The sequence below is a fragment of the Pelodiscus sinensis genome, chromosome 11 (genome assembly GCF_049634645.1).
Source record: "Pelodiscus sinensis isolate JC-2024 chromosome 11, ASM4963464v1, whole genome shotgun sequence".
NCBI lineage: Eukaryota > Metazoa > Chordata > Testudines > Trionychidae > Pelodiscus > Pelodiscus sinensis.
The window spans coordinates 36,698,348-36,718,444 of record NC_134721.1 but is presented as its reverse complement, the minus strand read 5'-3'; the positions used below and the strand labels follow the sequence as shown (position 1 = coordinate 36,718,444).

The window sequence follows — 20,097 nt, the reverse complement described above, 5'->3', positions numbered from 1 at the left end:
TGTTCCCAAACTCCACAGTCTGTGAGCCTGTTACAGGCCCAGTTAGGGAGCCTGCCTCTTTAGCTCAAGCTGTAGCAGCTTATGTTTTCAGCTGTGGAGGTCCCGATTCAATCTGTGCAGGGTTTGCCTCCTGTACATCCTGTGTTCAGGTACCAGTGCCTTGGGGAGAAGGTTCAGAGAGAGGATTGTGAGGGGCTGGAGCTGGAACAAAGATTGTGTGACATGACCAGGCATTGATCCAGGGGGCTGCCATCTTAGTTTCTGGGACAGGACCTTAGCTGTATGCTGCCATCTTGAATACTGGAACAGAAGCTTTCCAGGCGGCAGCCATTTTAGATCGTGTAATTAGAAGCGGCCTAAGGAGTCGCCGCATTTGATCCTGGATTGAGCGAGTCAAGGGGCTGCCCTCTTGAGCCCTGGAATGGAAGCCGCCTCAAGTGCCGCTTGCAGGGTAGGAATATATGCGCGCGCACTGCTCGCAATGGATGAAACTCCGGGCGCCGCCACGTTGGCTCCGGGCGCTGAAGCTAGCTTGGGCGCCGCCACGTTCCCCTGTGCCTGGCAGGTTAGAGGTTGCACATGGTCGGGGGCAGAGGGCGCGGAGTCGGGCCGGGGCCAGCAGAATGGGGAGGGAGCGGGAGGGAAGCGGTCCCGGCTGGCGGCGCACTGGGGGGACAAGGAAGGGGAAGGTGGTGGATCTGCTGGCCATGGACGCTGATCTGGTGCGTAGGGGCCAAGTGAGAGCAGGCGCGGAGTCAGGAGAGGGGTTCCCGGGGAGGGCGAGCTTACTGCGGGGGCAGCTTCTGAGATCCAGCGCCCTTCCTGATCGGCCTCTCCCTGCAAGGCGGGGACAACGCGGGTCACACCGTGGTGGTGGGGCTGGTGGAGTACGATTTCCAGGTGCTGCCGAACCACAGCGAGGTCACAGCCGTGCCACCTCCTTCCTCGGTGAGTGACCCTATGTACGCTGACATCTGCCCGCACCTCCATCCTGACACCCAGCTTCCTTCCTTGGTGAGTGACCATGTGTACTCCAGTATACCCCTGTACTGGAATGATCTCTGTGTGCCCCAGTATCCGTAAAACTCCTTCAGTGAATGACCCCCAGGGAGACTAATAGCTCTCTGGATCCCTGCCACCAACTCCCCCATCTTCACTGTGAGATGAGCAACCTCCAATGAACTCCAATGTCCTCTTGCATCCTCTCCCCAATACTCCATCTCCTTTTCAATGAGTGACCATGTTTACCCCAATATCCTTTTGCATCCTTTCCTTCAACAGCCCCACTTCCATAGGTGAGTGATCTGACCCATGTTTTCCAGCATCCTCCTGTTTTTCTACCCCCAAGTACAGTACTCATCTGGCTCCTCAGCTGCCATGCCACCTCCTTCACTCATGAGAGCCCACCCTGTACCCCAGTATCCCCACTCCAATATTTCCCACTTGGTGCCTAGAAGGGTTCCAAACTGCCATGCCTCCTGCCACCATCACCAGTGGAAAACCTCCCCATATCTCCGTTTGCTACTCCCCATCTTCCTCATAGTCCTGTGTGGGCTTGAACTGCTGTTCTATCTCCTCATCACTGAGTGATGTTCCCCACCTGTAAATATCCCTTATCCCTCTGCATCCCCATCCTGACTCTCAACACCCCTCCTCCCTTAGTGCTCTGCACCGTCTTGACATGCAATGCAGTCTCCCCACTCCACATCTCTGCTATACCCTTTGCCTCTCACTCAGCCCTCTGCACTTCAGGCTGTGATCCTGCTGCTGAGTCTGTCCAGGGAACGGAGTGGTCATCCACCTCCCAGGACTCTCTGAAGAAGCTGAAAAGAACCTTAAGAAAGGGCCTGGTGAGGGAGGACCCCTGCCAGGGGGTGGCAGAGTTGGGGTGGCAGGAATCCTGGGTTCTGTCCCCAACTCTGGGAGGGCAGTGGGGTCTAGTAAGTTAGAGTTGGGGTGGGAGTCAGAACTCTGGGCTCTATCCTTCCCTTCCCTTCCCTTGGTTACATAAAGGCATGGTAAATAAATTCCAGTTCCCACTCTTGATATTAGGGCTGTCACACCTGGCCAACCTTCCCACAGTAGTGTGTTTTCCTTCTCTCGAGGGCTGGGAGTCAGGCACAGAGATCTGATAGAGCTCACATAGGTGAGTCCAGAGTAGCCAGCAGGGGGCGCCATCTGCATCCTCTGGAAACCTCCTCTTTCCCTTAGAATGTGGGGGGGGGGGTGACCAAGCAGCTGGGCAGTAGAGTTGGGAAGGAGCAATTGAGTGGGCAGTGGCAGCAGAGGGGGAGGGGCTGGTAGGGGCAACGGTAGCAGGGAGCATCCCTGCCCTCTCACCTCATCTGTTGTTTCTCTTGTCCCAGTGTTCGATTTCCACCAGGCCGTGATTGAGATCCAGCAGCAGCAGGATGGCAAGAAGTGAGGGGAGGTTAACAGCTGGGTCCCCATTGGGGGAAGGACAGGAGGGATGGAGCTGGGCCCAGGGAGGATTATGGCTGGATGCCCTGGAGTGGGGCATTTCCATGGGGGTTCCCCTTGGACACCAATGGCAGGGGCTAGGCTGGGGTTGGGGAGAGGGGAGGCCATTTCTGTGGGATTCTCATCCTTTGGTGACAGGGCTGCTGCTCTCCCTGCAGCATGGGCCAGTGGAGGGAGTGCTGGGTCTGGCTGCAGTGGCTAGGAGGAGCTGCTGTCACCACCCGTCTCTGACTCTGCTTCTCTGGCAGCCTGGGCACCACCAGGAAGGGCATTGGCCCTGTCTCTGCATGCAGGGCTTCCCACACTGGTCTGTGCATCTGTGACCTGCTGGCTGACTTCCACAAGTTCACCAAGGAAGTGAGTTAGAAGGAGGCAAAGGCAGGTAGGAATCCTTTAATGAAGAAGTTCAGGGACCTCTGAAGATTCACTCGTCCAACCCAGCCCTGGGGATCTGCTCACATATCCTACCCCAGGAGGTAGTGAAGCTTGAGCATCTGTGACCTCAAGCAGTGCAGGAGTGTTTGGGGGTGCACTTTGAGGTCAGCCATGTGTGGCCCCTGCAGCCAGTGCAGGAGCATGGAAGGCAGGGATCCTGGCTGAGGAACAAGCTGGGCTGCAGAGGGGGGTCTCCTGGCTAGAGCCTCCCTCTGGTACCCCAGCCCTTCCCTCTCCCCAATCCTTTGTCCCCCTCTAGCATTCCTACCCCATATAACCCAAACCCTCAGCACCCCTGCTCCTACACTCATAACTCCTCCCAGACCTTGCACCCCAATCTTCTGTCCCCAGTCATAACCAGATTCCCTGCATCCCTTCCTACACTGCTCCTGCAGGTCATAACCCCTTTCCATATCCTGCACTCCCTCATACACTGCAGTCTCCTTCTGCAGGCCACCCCTCCTTCACCCAAACTCCCTCCTGCACCCTAGTCACTTTACTCCAAGCTATCTTCTGCACCCAATCTCCATCCCAGACCCTGCACCTCCTCCATTAATATCATGGAAGAATGCAGCCCTTGACCACTTACCAAATTCTTGGAGTGGCCCCCCCCATTACAAATTATTGTCCACCTTTGCCTTTGGTCTATGCTGAAAGGATCTGAGCCCTGGTAAAGGATGGTGTGTATTTCATGCACCAGGCCCCACACAGGCCCCCCAAGAAAATCCTGGTGAATGGAGCCAGTGCTGGATATTTACTTTGGTAAGTGTGGCACAGTCCCCTCATGCCTGGTGTATAACAGGTGAGGCCTGCCGCCGCCTCTGCAGTCTCTAGGGTAGTAGTTCTCAACCTGCGGCCCAATCAGAAAATAGCTGCCGCACATTTGACTTCTTCAGGGCATACAAGTATTATTGGATGCATCCTGCATAACACAATAGTAAATAGGTTAAGAACCATGGCTCTAGAATAATGATAGAAATGTAGCCGTGTTAGTCTGGGGTAGTTGAAGCAAAATGCAGGACAATGTAGCACTTTAAAGACTAACAAGATGGTTTATTAGATGATGAGCTTTCGTGGGCCAGACCCACTTCCTCAGATTCCTTTTGATCTGAGGAAGTGGGTCTGGCCCACGAAAGCTCATCATCTAATAAACCATCTTGTTAGTCTTTAAAGTGCTACATTGTCCTGCATTTTGCCATGGCTCTAGAGAGTGCCAAGCCCTGGGCTAAGCTTTTCCTAGGGCAGCCACACAGCTCTAAGACTCAGGTTAGCCAGGAAAGCAAGACTTAAATGAGGGGTAGCGTTAGCCGAAGTAACAGCCCTGCTTACTCCATGGCCTTCTGGAGCTTGTGCCTGAACCTGTGTGTGCTCTACCAAGGGCTGCCAAGATCACCTTCTCTCCTCACCTCTCTCTTCTTCCCTAGCTCTACCCCTGCTGCGTTTGCTGTTGTGCTTTCCCTGGGGCTTCCATTGTCTGCGTGGCCCTTTGTTTATCTGGACTGACTGCACATAGCTCTGGATAAGCTATCTGGGCTGGAACCCCTATGGGTATATGGCAACCAACCATGCCTTTCTACCCTCCCTAGAGGAGGAATTAACCTCTCACTCCCTGCAGACAGCAACACAAATTGGGTAGGGAATTGAGTCACACACATTTACTATATATTTGAGAGAGTTTGTCTGTTTATTCAAGAACTCCTCCCAACGGTAAGAGCTAGGACCACCACATTTGATAGACAGCTTCCCCTTACCATAACTTAAAGCAAGTAAGGGTTTGGTTGTGCCAGGGAAATGGGATGTGCCTGGAATGGGATTGCTTCTCATAAAACCAAACAGAAAAGAGACAGTCACCAGGAAGGTGAAAGGGGCTGCCTGGGGGCATGCCTCCCCCCTGTCTGAGACTGCCTCAGCCCTGGGCTTCTCACCCTCCAGGTGCCCTTTAGGGAGGTTGGCGGCAGGGGAGAGAAGCTCCCTCCCAGATTTCTACCAGGACATTGCTGGCTCCCTTTGTCAGGGAGCAAGGGGAAAGTGCACCATTTGCTGCATTCCTCACTCTGGCTGGGGAGCACAGGGAGCAGACAAGCTGTGCACTTTGCTCTTGCTCCCTGACAGGGACAGGAAGGGGAAGAGCAAACAGCCCTAGTTTGAATCTTGGGGCGGGATGCGCACACACACACATGCACCCACTCAGAGCTCTTCCTCACCCCGTCCCAATCCAGATTCCTACATCCCCCACATTCCCTGTCCTGAGCCTCCTTAAGAGCCTGTTCAATGCCAGGTAAATGTGCTAGTTGTTGTTAAATTAATTCCCGCATTTTGCACTCCCTTCCTGCTCTGTGGGACTATGCAGCAAAAGCAGCCGGAGTCAAAGAAAACATGTTCTGATCAACACAATCAGTTGCAGGCTGGAAAGGGAGAGTTCTCATTACAACTGGAATCCAGGGCTTGTGGTGTATGGACTCAGAATGGGGGCTCTGAGCCCCATTTCTGAAGACCTTGTTTGCTTCCTGCCCCTGCTTAGCTCACCTTGGCCTCTCATTTCTCCCCAGGGACATACCCGTTTGTGACATCCTTGAACTGCACAGTGAGGGGAATCTGCACAGGCCTGGGCATTCCACCTTGCCACATCCGGAAGATGTATGGGGTGGTGAAGGCCTACACAACCTGGGTGGGTTTTGGGACCTTCCCCACAGAGCAAGACAACGTGTGTTCTGAAGAATGGGTCTGAATGGCCAGCTTGGGGGGGGGGGGGCATGGCCCCTGATATTTATAGGCAGTCTCAGACAGTGGAGAGTGAGATTCCAAGTGCTTTCTCCCTGAAGGAACAGGGAAAATCCTGGTGCCACCCCTGGAGAGCAGGGACGATCTCTCGCGTGTCCCCCCCCTTTGACACAGCGCATGCGCCATGGTGCCAAGGCTCATGCGCGGGGCCTCGGGAAGCGTGGGGCCCGGGGCAACTGCCCTGCTCACCCTGCCCTAAATCCGCCGCTGCCCATATGATCAATGGATTTAGTGTGTAAGGACCACATCACCTCCCCACTGCTCCCTTTCACAGCCTCACTGAGTCCCCCATCCTCACCCTCACTAACAGCCTCAGGTACCATCTCCACATCCACCCTGCCATTTCCTCCCCCATTACCCTTCAGCCTTACTAACACCCCCCCTCGGATCTTGCCTCTCCATTGTCCCTTCCTACAGTCTCACTAACCTTTCCCTCCCATGCTCTCACCTCATGCATCCCCTGCCGTCAGTCGCTGCCTCTTGCATGCTCCGATCTTGCTATCTCCCTACCCCTGCGTCACCTGCTCCTGGCTTTCCCTGCAGTCTGGCGCTCACCAAGCTGGATATCCTAGACTCCTTCCCTGAGATTAAAGTGGGCATGGAGTACCTGTTGGAAGGGAAACCCATCTCCTACTTCCCAGGTGAGCCAGTGGCTAGGTTACGCCATGAAGGGTGGTTATTGCCCCTTCCCCACAGTGGGGGAGGGTAGTGGCCCCTGGGGATGAGGCCTTGTAGCCCTTGAGCTTGGGGGAGAGGCTCTTGTGGAGGGGAGAAGAATGGGACTCCAAGGGAGGTAGGGAGAGGGGCTGAGCCATCCATGGGTGTGGATAGGTATCTGTCTGGGAGTGCAAGCAGCTGAGCCATCTGAGGGGGGAAGGACTGCCTGAGGAATGAGGTGGGGGAGAGAGGGGATCCTTTCGGAGTAGGGGCTAAACCACCTTGTGGTATGGTGGGGAAGGGACTCCCTGGGGCCCTGCGGCAGCCAGTAAACTACTCTGTTCCCTGCAGCGAACCTGGAGCTGCTGAACAAGGTGTCGGTGAACTGCAAGACACTGCCATGCCAGCAGTGCAGCACAGAGCAGGCCCGCAGCTCTGCCAGCTTGCCTTCACAGGCACAGAGCTATGTCTACTTCATTGAGTGCTACCTTGGGGTGCCAGGTGTGTCCACAGCCTTACCGCACTGCCTGCTGGCCTGGCTTCCGGAACCTGGGAATGGAAATGCTAGACGCTCCCTTTAGGGTGCTGTGCAGTTCCCGGGAGAGGGGATGCCGAGGGGTGTGGGATCTGCCTTTTTCCTCCTGCAGTGAAGTGGGTGATGTCAGGGAGTTCATTAATCCTTCATCTGGATTTCTGAAGCCTCCCCTTCCTCCTAAGCTGTCCCTTGGAAGAAAAGATGGTTCTGTAGGGGTGGTGGTGGAGGGGATCTGTCTTGTATGTGGGGGGGGGGAGGATATGCTGGGGGAGGGCGTTGGGGGTTCCCAGGTCTCACCCTTCTCTTTTGCAGTGAAATGGGTCAGTGTCGGAAAGTTCTGTGACTCCATCAAGATTTTCTGAGCCTCTGGCCAGCTGTCACTCGAGGGGGCTCTGCTCTTGGACACTCCCTGATACGTGGATCCCTCAGCAAAGGATCACAGGGACCAATGGGCTGGGAGCAGCCCTATACATGCCTCTCAGTCTTCCGTGTTCCCAATCCTTCCCAGTTCTGTGCATGGTGGGGAGCCCCAGCCTGCAGTTTACGGGCCACGTGTTACACTCTGCTCCCGCTGGCTGGTGGCCGGGCCATGTGGTCCCCTCTCCTCACTCCAGGGCTGTGCCTGATGGGCTGTGCTCACTCCAGGTGGGGGACCTGAGCCCAAATCTTGCTCCTGCTCCACCTGTCACTCCTGCCCCCTATGGAAGCAAAGCTCACCTTGCCTTTCCCTACTGGGCACCCCAGTCTCCCTGCTCTTCACCCCAGGAAGTCCCACAGCTTCTTTTTCACTGCATAGAGATAGCTATAAAGAGCCGTGATTTATTTTCACCATGAGCCCAGTGCTGCATTGCTGGGGGGTGCAAGAGGACTGGAGTGGGCACTGTCTAGTGCTATCACATGAGGGAGGCCAAGTGTGCCCCGACACTGAGATGGAAAGAAGGGGAGGGAGCCAGGTGTACTGGGGATGGGTGGATTATTGTGTATGTAGGAAGCAACCGAGCTTCCCCCGGTGCTGGGAATGGGGCATGGAGGTAGGGGGCGGTCTGGGCTGCTCCCTTCCCTCTTGGGGTTCCTAAGCCAATCTGTGGTGGGATGGTGACAGGCTCTGGGGACTATGTCTTGTGCATTGCTCCCACTACCCAGCACCATTGTTGGAGGCTGTTCACGCTCCATACAGACTGGATAAGGTCCCAGCTGTCAGCAAAGCTCCTGGTGCTGCCCCTGGCACCTACTTGCTGCTCAAGCTCGGCCTCTAGTCCCTACCCACCTAGCAAATAGACTCAACCACTATTCCTATCCACCCCCAGCCAGCCTCTTCTGATGGCACTGCCCACTCCCACCCCAAGCTCTTACTGCCAGTGCACTGCAATAACACTGATGCCACCCCAGGGTCTGTGTCTCCTGTTACTTTATTCTCAAGATCTCAGTTTACATTGTGAGGGGCAGCTGAGCCCTGCAATCTTGGTGCTGCCCCACCAGCTCTGGGGGAGGGGGATGAGCCTCTTTGGCCAGGAGCAGCAGGCTGGGAGTTGCCATGAATCCTATTTTCATTAGCGGGGGAAAGTGTCAGGTGTGACACTGCTGGGGATGGTCTGCTGCGTCAGCGGCTTCAGGCCCATATACAGGAACTCAGACTTGGCATGACTCTTACCAAGATGAGGTGCGATACCCCTTCCTGATTGAGGTGGGTGGGACATATTCCTCCTGAAGGGGAGGGACTTTGGGGACTTGTGCTAAGGGTAGGTGCCCTCTCTGGGGAAGCTCAGTTGGGTGGGTGGGGGAAATGATCCCAACCACATACCCAGCTCCAAAGCTGGCCCTAGGAGGGTCTGAGGGCTTGGGGGGAGGTCAGGCCCTACCTGGGAAGTCCTGCCCTATTACAGATGCAGGGTGGGGGCTACATGGTGTCTGTAGCTAAGGGGTGGGATAGGCAAGGCTCAGAGCAGGGCACAGAAGAATTTCTTCTCGCGGAATGGGTTCTCAGAGGTGGGCACTGGGGTGATGAGTGGGTCTTCGCAGGCATGGGCATCACAGTATGTCATCAGGTCAGCTGCTGCCTTGGATACCTGCAGGGAGGGGAGAGGTGAGAACTCTGGAGCGGCGGGGGGGGGGCAGCTGGAGGTGCTGTGGGGAGCAGGGCAGGCTCACTGGCTGGGAAAGAGCTCCCAGCTACTCAAGTCCTGACCTCTTCCTCACACGGGGCACTGCAGGGACGGGCAGGAGCACTGGCAGAATGAGGAGCTCCCAGCTACTCCAGCTCTGGATATAGGCAGGGGCCTTTTCTACCACAGCAGTCAAGATGCTACCCCAGTTCTTACCTTTATCCGGCACATGCTGGCCTCAATCTTGAGCTGCTCCACCATCTTGCGGGCCTGCCCAATGCTCATGGTACTGTTGACAGGGGTTTCACCCTTCATGGGGACCCTGTAGAGGGATAACAGAGGTTGGGCTCAGCACTGGCAAGAGTCATGTGGCACCCAGGGGCCCCTATCCTGGAGTCTCACTAATGGGCAGGGGATGGAGCCCTGGACAATTGCCCCTACCCCTCATTCTCATTGGGTCACTCCTAGCCCCTCAGCACGGTCCCCAGCTGGCTGCTGGTTAGTTGGGGTTCCATTCTGCCATAGTTCCTCCCCACCAGCTTCTTCCCATTTGCCGCATCCTCTCCTTTCCAGGCCTTGTATCCCTGGCTCTGCTGTCCAGTGCTCCCAGATGGGACACCTGTATCTCCAATCTTGCTTGTCCAGGACCCCAGCCCATGCTTAAGAGTTTGTTGTGACAGGCCCATAGTTAAGCCTAATCCCCTTGAGGTGGGGATTGTGTGGAGGAGCACATTACAGGGGGTGGCCCTGCTCCAGAATGATAGCCCCAATTTGCTCCAGTATGGCATTCCTGCCCTGGAGAGAATCGGGGTGGGGAGCTCTTCCTACGAGTAACATGCATAATACTATCTGCGGGCCAGGAGTGTCTCCCTATAGCGAGGGGCAACTTCCTATGTACACTACTTGCTCGCCTCTCTAGCGGGGAGGGAGTAGATGCAGTATGGACTGCTCTGCCCTATGGTCACTCAATGCTGGGGGCTGCCTGCCCGGGCTGCAGGGAGATTGTGTTTGTCCAGGGATCAGCCCCAGGTAGAGGGGAGCTGTGGGGACCATCCCTGAGACCTTCTTCCCATTTTATTCCCAAGATCTAGAGCAATGGGCCCTACAGAATTGTCTTCTGACGGGACTAACACCCCTGGCTTCCCAAATCTGACTAACCCAAGCACTAGTTTGGGAAGCAGAAGCAGGGCTTGAGGCCCTGTAAGGAGGCAGGAGCTAAGTGCCCCTTCCACAGCTGAGCCCCCTTACTGAGTTCCTTTATGCTCAGCTGAGCCTCCAGCTCTTCACTGTTCGAATGGTACCCACTGGTCCCTGGCACACTGCTGGGCGTGGATGCATGGTGAGTGATTAGCCCAGCCTGTGTGCAGACAAAGGGGTTGCTGATCACTCTCCTCCCCTTCCAAGGGCACCCCCAGCCACTAAATGCAGCATTATTTCAATTCTGTCCTCAGCAATCTGCTTAGGGGATGTCAGGGAGGGGCATCCCTGAGTTCAGCTGGGGAAGAACCTTGTCCCCAGCCTCCCTTTCCTCAGGCAGCGGCATGGTTAGGGGCGGTCCACCATTCAGCCTCACATGGGTCCTGCCCTCTGCCCTCCCTCCCCCAATCCAGGCTGGCTGTGCCTCTAGGAACCCAGGCACACCCCAGTGGCCAGCCGGGCACCCCTGGGCACTGACCTTTGACGGTGGCTGCCAGAGCTGGAAAGACTGGGATGGGCTCCCCTGTGTGCCCAGCTGTCCTGCAGACAGCACTGCTCCCGGTGCCTCCTCCTCCTCCGGGATGCAGCTAATTCAATGCGCCTGTGGTACCTTGAGGATGCTCAGAACCGCTCGATGCTGAGAGCAGACCATGACCACTCCGGGGGGAGTTGCACGCAGTCACCAGAGTTGGCGGAGCACAGGATCACTGTCCAGGACCCATAGGTCCCTGGTGCATGGTCCCTGGCAGGGCAGGAAAAAGGGGGAGGGTGCTGGGGGGGAGACAGAGTACCCCAGGAAGGGGCCAGGCCAGGGCCAGGTTCTGGACACCCCTGCTCTGCTGCTGGTGGTACAGGCCTGCAGTAGCTGCAGTGAGAATGCTGTCTCCCCACCATACTCATTTGGAAATCTGACATCAGGGGCTATGCTAGGCATGGGGGCTGCTCCTCTGCCTGGTTGTGAGCCCCTCCTCAGGGTGCCTGGAATGTGATGGGTAACAGGCAGTGGGGTTCATAGCCCCACCCTTCTTGGGGATTGTCTGGTTTCACACCTGAGAGCAGGGGGATAGCCCCACTCTAGGCAGGGGGAAACTGAGGCACAGAGCAGGGAACAGACACACCTGGAGCAGCATAGCAAATCTCTGCGAGTGCCAAAATAGAACCCAGGGGGCCTAGTTCCCAGACCCCGGTTCTAACCACCAGACACCACTCGGTTCCCGGAGCTGGGGAGCGAATCCCAGAGTCCTGGCTCCCAGCTCCCTGCCATGGAGTTGGGGCGGCAAGCAGGCACTTTGGGCTAGCCCCGCTCTGTGTGGCTGGGCCTCAGTGCAAGTCCTGCTGCCCTGTATGTGAAATAGAGACGGGGGGGGGGGTCTCTCCGGGGGTCCCCAGAGTGGGAGGGGCCACTGGGGGAGGAGCGGATACACTTGGTGGAGAAGGGGCAGGGCAACACGTGGCCTGTGCTGCGTCTCTCGTGGGTGGGTGGGAGCCATTCAGCATGGGAGGGGGGCTGTCTGGGGCGGGTCTGGTCTCTCTCTCGGGGGGGGGGCTGCCCCTGGAGTGGGAGGGACATCGGTGGGGGACCTGGAGTGGGGCTGGCCCGTGGGGGGAGTATTCGGGCGCGCTCGGGGAATTACGTCACCATGGAAACAAGGAGCGTGCGGTGCGTCTTTAATCACGCGAGGGCCAGAGCCTGCAGTGGGAGGAGCTTTTCTCGCCCCGCGCGGTCTTTGCGGGCGGGGCGGGCCGCTCGCTGCCGGAAGAGGCGGAGCGCAGAACGGGCCGAGTCCGTACGAGCGGCCCTGGAGCCGGCTGCCGGTGCGCTGTGCCCTGGGTTAGCTCCCAGTGCCTCCCCCCATCGCTCTGGTCACTGGACTCCCCCTTCTGGACCTGGCGAGTCTAGGCTGTCAGTGCCCCTGCTCTAACCACTAGGCCCCATCCCCTGCAGAGGTGGGGTAAGTGCTTGGATAGCAGTTCTCATCCGTAGAGCCGGGAGTCCATCTCCCAGCCCCACCCCGGGCCCTCCTTTCCAGTTGGGACTGGAACCCAGACTTCTAGCCCTTCTCCCCACTCCCTTTCTATGCTACTGATAGGTTCCTAACCCCTCCCTTTCCCCCTTGGCCTGCACAGAGTCCCGGAGACCTGACTCCCACTCGTGCAACCCACTCTAGGCTCTCCCATTCTGCTTTCCATGCCGACCTTCTTCTTTGTGTCTTTTCTTCCTCAGATTGGCTCTGGTATTTGGCTTCTGAAGCAAGACTCCAGTGTGTGACCAATCCCACGCAGGCCCTGCCCCAAGCTGGTTGGCATGGCCCTGCCAACCATGCCCTAGTGCCAGTGACACCCTGTGATACTCTCTCCCATGGCTAGAGACAATTACTGGAAGGCTAAGCGGCGCAGACAGGCCAGAGAGCCTGCCCTGAGCCAGAGCCTTTTCCCTATAAAGGAGCCACTGAGCCTAGGCCCTTTCCAGTTGGGCCAAGGGGCCTTTCCTGAGCCATTCACAAGCACTTGAGCAGGCACTGCCACTCCATCCTCCCTTCCCCAGTGCAGGAACTGACGGCTCAGCTACCCACCCAGACATCAGTTTGTGGCCTTCCAGGTCCCCTGTGCCATGACGGGTAGCACAGGGCCCTTCCTTCAGTGGGCCCAGGAGGTGGCCGCGCTGCTGCTGCTGCGGGTGCGACGTACGGTGCTGCAGACGGCTATCCTGCTCTGCGTGCTGCTGCTGCTTCTCTGGGTTGCTGTCTTTCTCTATGGCAGCTTCTACTACTCCTACATGCCCACTGTGAGCTACATCAGCCCTGTGCACTACCGCTTCAGGTGAGGATGCCCAGGGGGTGGGCCAGACATCCTGCCTCCCAGGAGGGGGGATAGATTTCCTAGGGAGAGCCTATGGAAGCTCCTTCACTGAAGGCTTTCAAAAGGAGGCTGGATAGCTGACTGCCTTGGCTAGATTAGACCCATCCAATGCTGCATCTTGGGCAGGGGGTAGATTAGATGACCTTAATCTAACTTATTCAGCACCTGAGCCCTTTTCTGAGTGAGATGCCCTGAAATGGGCCCCTCTGGGCAGCACGTTGGAGCCCTTCTGGGCAAATCTCCCATTCTCCTACACGTTCTGTAGCTGTGAGTTCCTCCGAGCTGTGACTTACTCCTAAGGACAAGGGTCTGGGCTGCTGCAGCAGTGGAATAGGGGGTGGGGGGTTTGAAGAGGTCTGGGGGAGCTAGTGGTCCCTGAGTGTGACCCATTACCTTGTGTCTTCCAGGACAGACTGTGGTTTGCCAGGCCCTGATCTTTGCTCCTTCCCCATTGCCAACATCTCCCTGGTCAAAAACAACCGGGACAAGGTAAGTGGCACTGGGCGTGAGGCAGGCTGCTGGCTATCACCTCGCTGGGGGTCATGTTCCCCTGGCCATGCCTTGAGTGTAATGCTTTTATCTGGGGCCAGCTGGCAGCAGTACTGGGGTGGGAGCTTTCCCTGCAATGTGGAGGTTAGGCTTCCTGTTCTATCTCTGATGCACTCTCCCTGCGGTGCGGGGCTTTGGGAGGGTTGAGGAACAGGCTCCCCACTCCATCTCTGAATCACTTTGCTCACAGCTATGGGCTCTGAAAGCCTGTGGGGCCTCTAGAATGGTCTGGGAGGGGCAGATATCACCCTCTCTGTCTGCTGTCCCCTGCTGCCCTGTAGGTGCTGATGTACGGGCAGCCCTACCGCATCTCCCTGGAGCTGGAACTGCCTGAGTCACCCGTGAACCAGGAGCTGGGCATGTTCATGGTGGCAATATCCTGCTACACAAAGGGTGGGCGGATCATCTCCTCCTCCACCAGAGCGGTGAGTCCAGGGCCATTCCAGCCTCCTCTGAACTACCCACTCCCACTCCCACTTCAGCGCCTTGCACACCTACAATCCTGGCATCAGATAGAGGCTCCGGAAGTGCTGAGGCAGGGCTCCCTGCAACAGCTATTTCATCCTTAACCACAGGCTTCAGTGATTCTTTGGGTAGTAGAGCAAAAGGAGCTAGCAGTCAGGGCTCCTGGGTTCTATCCCTGGCTCTAGGAGGAGGTGAGGAGGCCTCCTGGATTAGGATAAGGTGGGCTGGGAGCCAGGACTTTGGGATTCTACTCTGTGCTCTGCTATGGCCCCAGCGCACTTTTGTGCAGCTCCCTCCCTTTCTCTGCAGTGGAGAGGCGTGGGTGGGTGTTGGCGGGGCTGGGTTTAGTGCTAACACTAACTCTGCTCCCCACAGACCATGTTGCATTACCGCTCAGGCCTGCTGCAGACTCTGGACACCCTGGTCTTCGCTGGGCTCTTCTTCTTGGGCTTTGCTGAGCAGAAGCAAATAGTTGAGGTGGAGCTGTACTCGGACTACAGGGAGGACTCGGTGAGGGGCAGGTGCAGGCCTCTGCTGCATTGGCTGTCTGGATTGCTGGGCTAGGCTTCTGCTTCCCAACACACATGCGGCATCTGTTCTCTAGGTGTACCCTGAGTGCCCGGTGCAGGCACCCTCCCTTTTCCCCACAAATAGCGGCTCCCACTGCTGTGTGGATTGAGAGTATGGAGGGGCACAGGTTGTCTTGGATGGGCAACAGGTACATGCCCTGTTGACTGGTTTGAGCTGAAGGAGAGCAAGGTGCTGATAAATGCTTTGCAATGTGAGTTGGGTGCTGGGGGTGCAGGTGACTACAGCTCTGTCTTAGGGATGTTAAGTAGCATTTAATTAGCTAATCAAGTAGTCATGTAATTTCCATCAACTAGTCGATAAGCAAGGCACTCACTACCTCCACTGCAGCTCTGCAGTTTAAATGTAGTAGGAGCCAGGTGTGCAGATAGCCTAGCGCCTACTGCGTTTAAACTGAGTGCCGCAAAGGAGTAGCTCCCAGGCACAGCACGAGCTGGGACTAAGCTGTCCCAGCTTGCACCGCCTTCAGGAGCTAACCCTGCTGCAGCTCTGCTTTTTAACTGTAGCAAGAGCCTGGTGGCTGTTACTACATTTAAAAAGTAGAGGCACAGTGGTGCGGGACCTGGCGCAAGCCGGGACCCTCACTGTGCTTCTGCTTCCCCTGCCCCCCTGTGGAGACAGTGCTGGGAGGAACCAAAGCCAGCTCCCCCTAGTACTGGTACCTGCTCCCCACCCTTGCTGCTTTTGACACAGAGTCAGCAACGGAGGAAGCGGGTAGTCAAGGAGTGACTCAACTAGTTGCTTACATCCCTAGTCTGGGTTGTTTGGGCACCAGGGCATGAGGCTGGGTGCAGGCCTTGTGGTCAGGGTTGGGGATCTTGCAATGACCACAACTGGGCCTCTGACCCTGCCTGTCCCTTCTAGTATGTCCCAACTGTTGGAGCCGTGATAGAAATCCAGACCAACCGGATCCAGATCTATGGGGCACAGCTGCGGATCCATGCCCACTTCACAGGCCTGCGGTGAGGATGGGGGAGCTTCACGGGGGAGGGAGGGAGAGGAGGGTATGGGATTGCAGCACTGGTGGTAGTTCCTGGTGCTAGAGGTCTGCAGTGCACTCAGTTCAGCAGCCCCACAAAGCTGCTCCCTGTAATCTGCCCCGTTGGTGGTGTTGGGGGGGTCAGGAGGGAGGCTATGCATAGGGGAAGGGCCTCTGTTTGTAAGGGGAAGACTGGATCCAGGCTGCAGTTCCCTAATGCTCACTCTGCACCCCCTCTTGCCTCAGGTACCTCCTCTATAATTTCCCAGTGACTTCGGCCATCTTAGGCGTGGCCAGTAACTTCACCTTCCTCAGTGTCATCGTGCTCTTCAGCTACTTGCAGTGGATCTGGGGCAGTGTATGGCCCCGGGAGCCCCTCTTAGTGCAGGTGAGAAGGTGGCTGTAGTGCTCCCTGGCTTGGGGGAGTTGAAGAATGGAGCTCTGTTGAGGGGAGGGGGCAGTGGGGCATGGAAATTGGGAAATGTATCCCCTGCAAATGAAGGGGCATGGAGTGAAGATATGAGGGGATGGTTCCTGGAGGGAATTGGGCCAGGAGGCTATGCCTTCCCATGCAGTAGACGGTATGGGGCTCTGGTGGGGTGGAGGTGGCATTAATGGGGACTCAGCATTGCCTGGCTCCCCCCACTGTCCTGTCTCTTCTCTCCCCTCCCCCCAGGTAAACACACGGGATGGGGCCAGCCTGCAGCAACGGCGGGAAGAAGCACGACGGCGCATAGTTACTCCCAGGCCAGGTACAGGGAGGTTGGTGGGGATGCTGGGGTAGGAAAGGCTTTGGGGAGGGCAGGCTCTTCCCTTGGTGTGTGGGGGTTCCTGTTTGTCTGTTGCTGGGGTGGGAGATTCCTGTTACTCATCTTGGGTGAGGTGGTGCTGATCAGGTCCGGTCTCTGCCCCACTCTTCCCCAGATGCTCTCTGTCCTGAAACAGCAGACCAAGAGGAGCTGACAACACTGCAGCCCGAGGCCAGAGGGCTGGGCAAGAGTGACCAGGAGAGGGTTCCCCAGGGCACAGGTATGGGGGAGCCTGAGGCTGGGCTGTTCCTGCTGAGCGGGGAGGCTGGGGCAGGGAGGCATTAATTCAGATAAAATAAAAGGGCCCAAAGAGGCAAAGGAGTTTGTGTCCCATTTGCTGCTCACCATTAAATAGTGTTAACCAAGGCTTGGGGGCTGGAGTACAGAGTCCTCAGCCTGCTTAACCCCAAATGCATTACAGCTCCCCTGAGAGCCCTTATTAGCCATAGAGACGTGAAATGCAGCTTCTGTCTCTGCTGCTCCTCTGCCATCTACTGCTAGGAAACAGGTGCCCCCACCCATCAGCTGTTCTGAGACCTGGCAAATGTGTACCAGTGTTGGGCTCTCTGGGGCAGTGCTTGCAATTGCCTCGCTGGTCACAGGGTTAGAGCAGTGTTGCAAACTACACAGTCTTGTCCAGCTTAGCTAGATTATTAGGCAGAAAGCAAAAGGAGAGGGATAGGAGAGAGGAGGAAGGAAAAGTACCTGAGGAGATTGGGTGGGTGTAGTTGGGATTCAGCCAAAGCCAATACAGATGGTGGTGATGTCTGGATCTATCTGTCTGGCCCAGTTGGTTCACGGTGTGTCTCAGGATCAGAAGGTCAAAGGTCCAATTTATATCCAGGTGGATCTGGAGGATCCCAGGAAACCAGCCATGTGGGGGTACCAGCCATGATGGTGACACTCGCTCCTTACTGCTTTTCTGTTTTAGTCAATCAGTGTCCATTCCCACCAGTCCCCCCTGTTCTTTTCCTGAGGACCCCGAAAGGCAGTGGTGGGTGGCACCTACATTTAGCCCTAATCTCTGCCATATGAAGTTTGGTTGGTTAATTCATGTTTATACACTTTGGTTTCAGGCATGATTTTCACGCCTGGGTTGTATCAGTTGGTCTCATTGAAGCGCATTCCTGGTGCCCCTTTGCCATGCCCAGTTACTATTACTGATTGGGGGGCAGTTTTTATTCCCTTTTCCACTGAGGGAACATTTGAAGGCCCAGTCACTACTGTGGGACCCCACAAGCCCACTAGGGAGGGAATCAAGCCTTTCTCAGTGCGACCTGTTGGCTGCCTTTAGAGGTGGAGAAGGGGACAAGGCTCTTTGACCTGGCCTGTGTTGGTGCCTTGGCCTTCTCCCAATCTCTACCTCTAATCTTTGGCTCCCTCCTTTCCGCACAGCTTCCCCCCCACAGTTAACAAACCCATCTCTGGAGACAATTGGCCACATAGAGGACGCAGCCCAGGGGAAGGAACTGGACCTGAGTGAAGGTGAGTAATGTGTCCCAGCTCCTCCACCTCCAGGCTCCTCCTAGCCCCTCCTCCCCTGCCCCCCAAAACCTTGCACTGCAGAGCAGGGAATAGAACCCAGGAGTCCTGACTCGCAGCTGCCCTGCTTTATCCCTTTAACCTCCGCTTTTTACCCATCGAGCTGTGGCCCAACCAAGGGTGAAAGTAACTTACATTTCTTACAGGTACTGTTGTATTGAACTCCTGCGGGGAGAGGGTGAGCTTGGGGGGTGGCGATGTGGGGAAGCAGGGCAGGGGCTTGGAGAATGTGGAGGGAGGGCAGGAGTCAGGGTTGACTGTGAGGGAGGACCTCAGGCAGAGGATTGGGTTGTGTGTGGAGTGGTGCAGGGATCAGGGCAGTGGGCTGGGACCATGGGGGGGACCTAGGCCAGGGGCTTCAGGTTGGGAGGAATACAGGAAGACAAGGGAGCCATTTAGGAAGGGTGGGGGAGGGGAGGGCAGGCTGAAGCTTCTCAAAGATTCCTACTGCATGATTCACGCACTCCTCTGCCCCCTCCCTTCACCACCCAAAAGGGAGGAAGGCAGGTATGCTGTGCGCTTTCCTCTTGCTCCCTGAGAGTGATGCAAAGGGGAAGAGCTTGAGGTGGGGAAGGGGGGCAATGAAGCTCCCCTGCCCTCCCTAACTGATGCCAGGAAGGGAATTGGAGCAGCCCCAGACCAGTGGGGGGCATGACCCCAACCAGCCCCTTTCATCTGCCTGCTTCTTAGCATGGACGTCTGCAGGAGGGTCCCAGGAGCCCATCTGGAAGTGCAGTGTGCCTCCCCCTGCAGCTGATTCCTTCTTGATGGAGGGGCACACTGGCTCACACTGCCTTACTTTCACCTCTAGGCTCCAGCATCCATCAGGGCACCGAGAACCCCTCAAGCAGGAACCTAGAACCTGTTCAGTAAGGTCGAGGCTGGGGTGTGCAGCTGGGAACAGCTTGGTCTGGAGGAGGGAGCTGCCCCCATACTGGGCTGGGAGAGGCCTTTCCCTCCACTTCATGGGGGCCCAGACTCTATTCAGGGACAAGGTTTGTCTCCTGTAGGCACCCGTAGTGGCCATGCCCCTGGGTATACAGATGGTTCTTGTACCTGAAGGAAGGGATGTGTCTGCAGCATCCTGCGGCGGCCTCTCCGTGGAGCCTAGCACAGCCCTTCCCTCAAGCACTTCTGGGATCTCTAACTGTCTCTCCCCTCCTCCTGCAGAGGCTGAGTTCGAGTCCGTGGATGAGTCCTCCCTGCTCACTGATGCCAACTACCCTCCCCCTGCAGGGACACCTGTGATGCTACCACAGCTGGGAGAGGGAGATGAAATCCGTCAGAGATACGTCTGCTCCAGCTCCTGAGGGCACCATCTCCCCTTCCCCAAAAAACAAAAACCCTCTGGCCTTGTTCCCTGGGCTCCCAGCTCGTGTTTACATTCCAACTCCCAACCCTCACTTGGAACTGCAGTAATCGAATAAAGCACCTGCTGGAGGAGCCAGACTGCTGGCTTGGGGGTAAGCAGGCTGTGAGGCAATGCTGGGGGCCTGTCCGTGGAGGTGGAGGGCTACATTCCTGTGGTGAAGGACTGAGATGAGTTGTGCTCTGACCCCTGTTGATGGGGGTAGAAGAGAAACCCCACCCTTCAGGATAAGATGGGCTGGGGTCCCCCAACATTCCACCTCCTAGCCAGGGCGTGCCCATGGCAGCAGACGAGCCGCTCCTCCCCCCCATCCCAGCTCTCCCATTCGCTCTCCACAGCCGCACCTCTTCCTGTCTGCTGAAGTGAGGCCACATGAGGGTGGGGAGATGCCCTCTCCTGAACTGAGCTCACTGCAGCCGGGAAACCAGCATGAGCTTTCCCCACTGGGCTGTGACGTCTGCATTCCAGAAGGCTCAGTAATTGGGGGCTGGATTACACAGGAGGTTGTAAGCTTGGCAGGGAAGGTGTCTGCTTCTGGAGGCAGTTGCCTTTGCTTATCATGCACTGCTCTGAGCACCTGGCAGCCCAGCCCTTGCATCCAGCCACCCACCCATCTGTAAGCTCTCTCTAGCATTTTCCCTCTTGCTGAGGCATTAGGAGTAGAGCACCATTGTTGTCTGGCTGCCTCTTCCAACAGAGGGTTCTGTAGGGAGTGGGGCAGGAGCTATTGGGGGTACTGCTTTGTCAGA

General features: G+C 56.8%; 2 protein-coding genes across 12 annotated transcripts; one reads left to right on the top strand and one right to left on the bottom strand.

The window, feature by feature from the left end:
- The first annotated feature begins 320 nt into the window (after window positions 1–320).
- BSCL2 (BSCL2 lipid droplet biogenesis associated, seipin) lies at window positions 321–19,422 on the top strand. Of its 11 annotated transcripts, XM_075939311.1 has the most exons (13): window positions 451–565; window positions 845–948; window positions 5,466–5,584; window positions 12,788–13,008; window positions 13,455–13,536; window positions 13,878–14,021; window positions 14,437–14,571; window positions 15,514–15,611; window positions 15,875–16,016; window positions 16,305–16,380; window positions 16,553–16,657; window positions 17,833–17,922; window positions 19,150–19,422. In XM_075939311.1, the coding sequence occupies exons 1-13, from the start codon at window positions 462–464 to the stop codon at window positions 19,287–19,289; spliced, it is 1,560 nt and encodes a 519-aa protein (XP_075795426.1). In that variant the 5' UTR covers window positions 451–461; the 3' UTR covers window positions 19,290–19,422. The 11 variants fall into 11 exon arrangements, with proteins under 11 accessions (XP_025037965.2, XP_075795432.1, XP_075795426.1 ...); XM_025182180.2 differs by lacking the exon at window positions 5,466–5,584 and having other exon boundaries at window positions 321–451; window positions 845–1,014; XM_075939317.1 differs by lacking the exon at window positions 5,466–5,584 and having other exon boundaries at window positions 323–451.
- GNG3 (G protein subunit gamma 3) lies at window positions 7,160–9,309 on the bottom strand. Its single transcript, XM_014571052.3, has 2 exons — window positions 9,208–9,309; window positions 7,160–8,955 (listed from the first exon to the last, which is right to left on the bottom strand). The coding sequence occupies exons 1-2, from the start codon at window positions 9,304–9,306 to the stop codon at window positions 8,827–8,829; spliced, it is 228 nt and encodes a 75-aa protein (XP_014426538.1). The 5' UTR covers window positions 9,307–9,309; the 3' UTR covers window positions 7,160–8,826.
- Window positions 19,423–20,097: the final 675 nt, after the last annotated feature.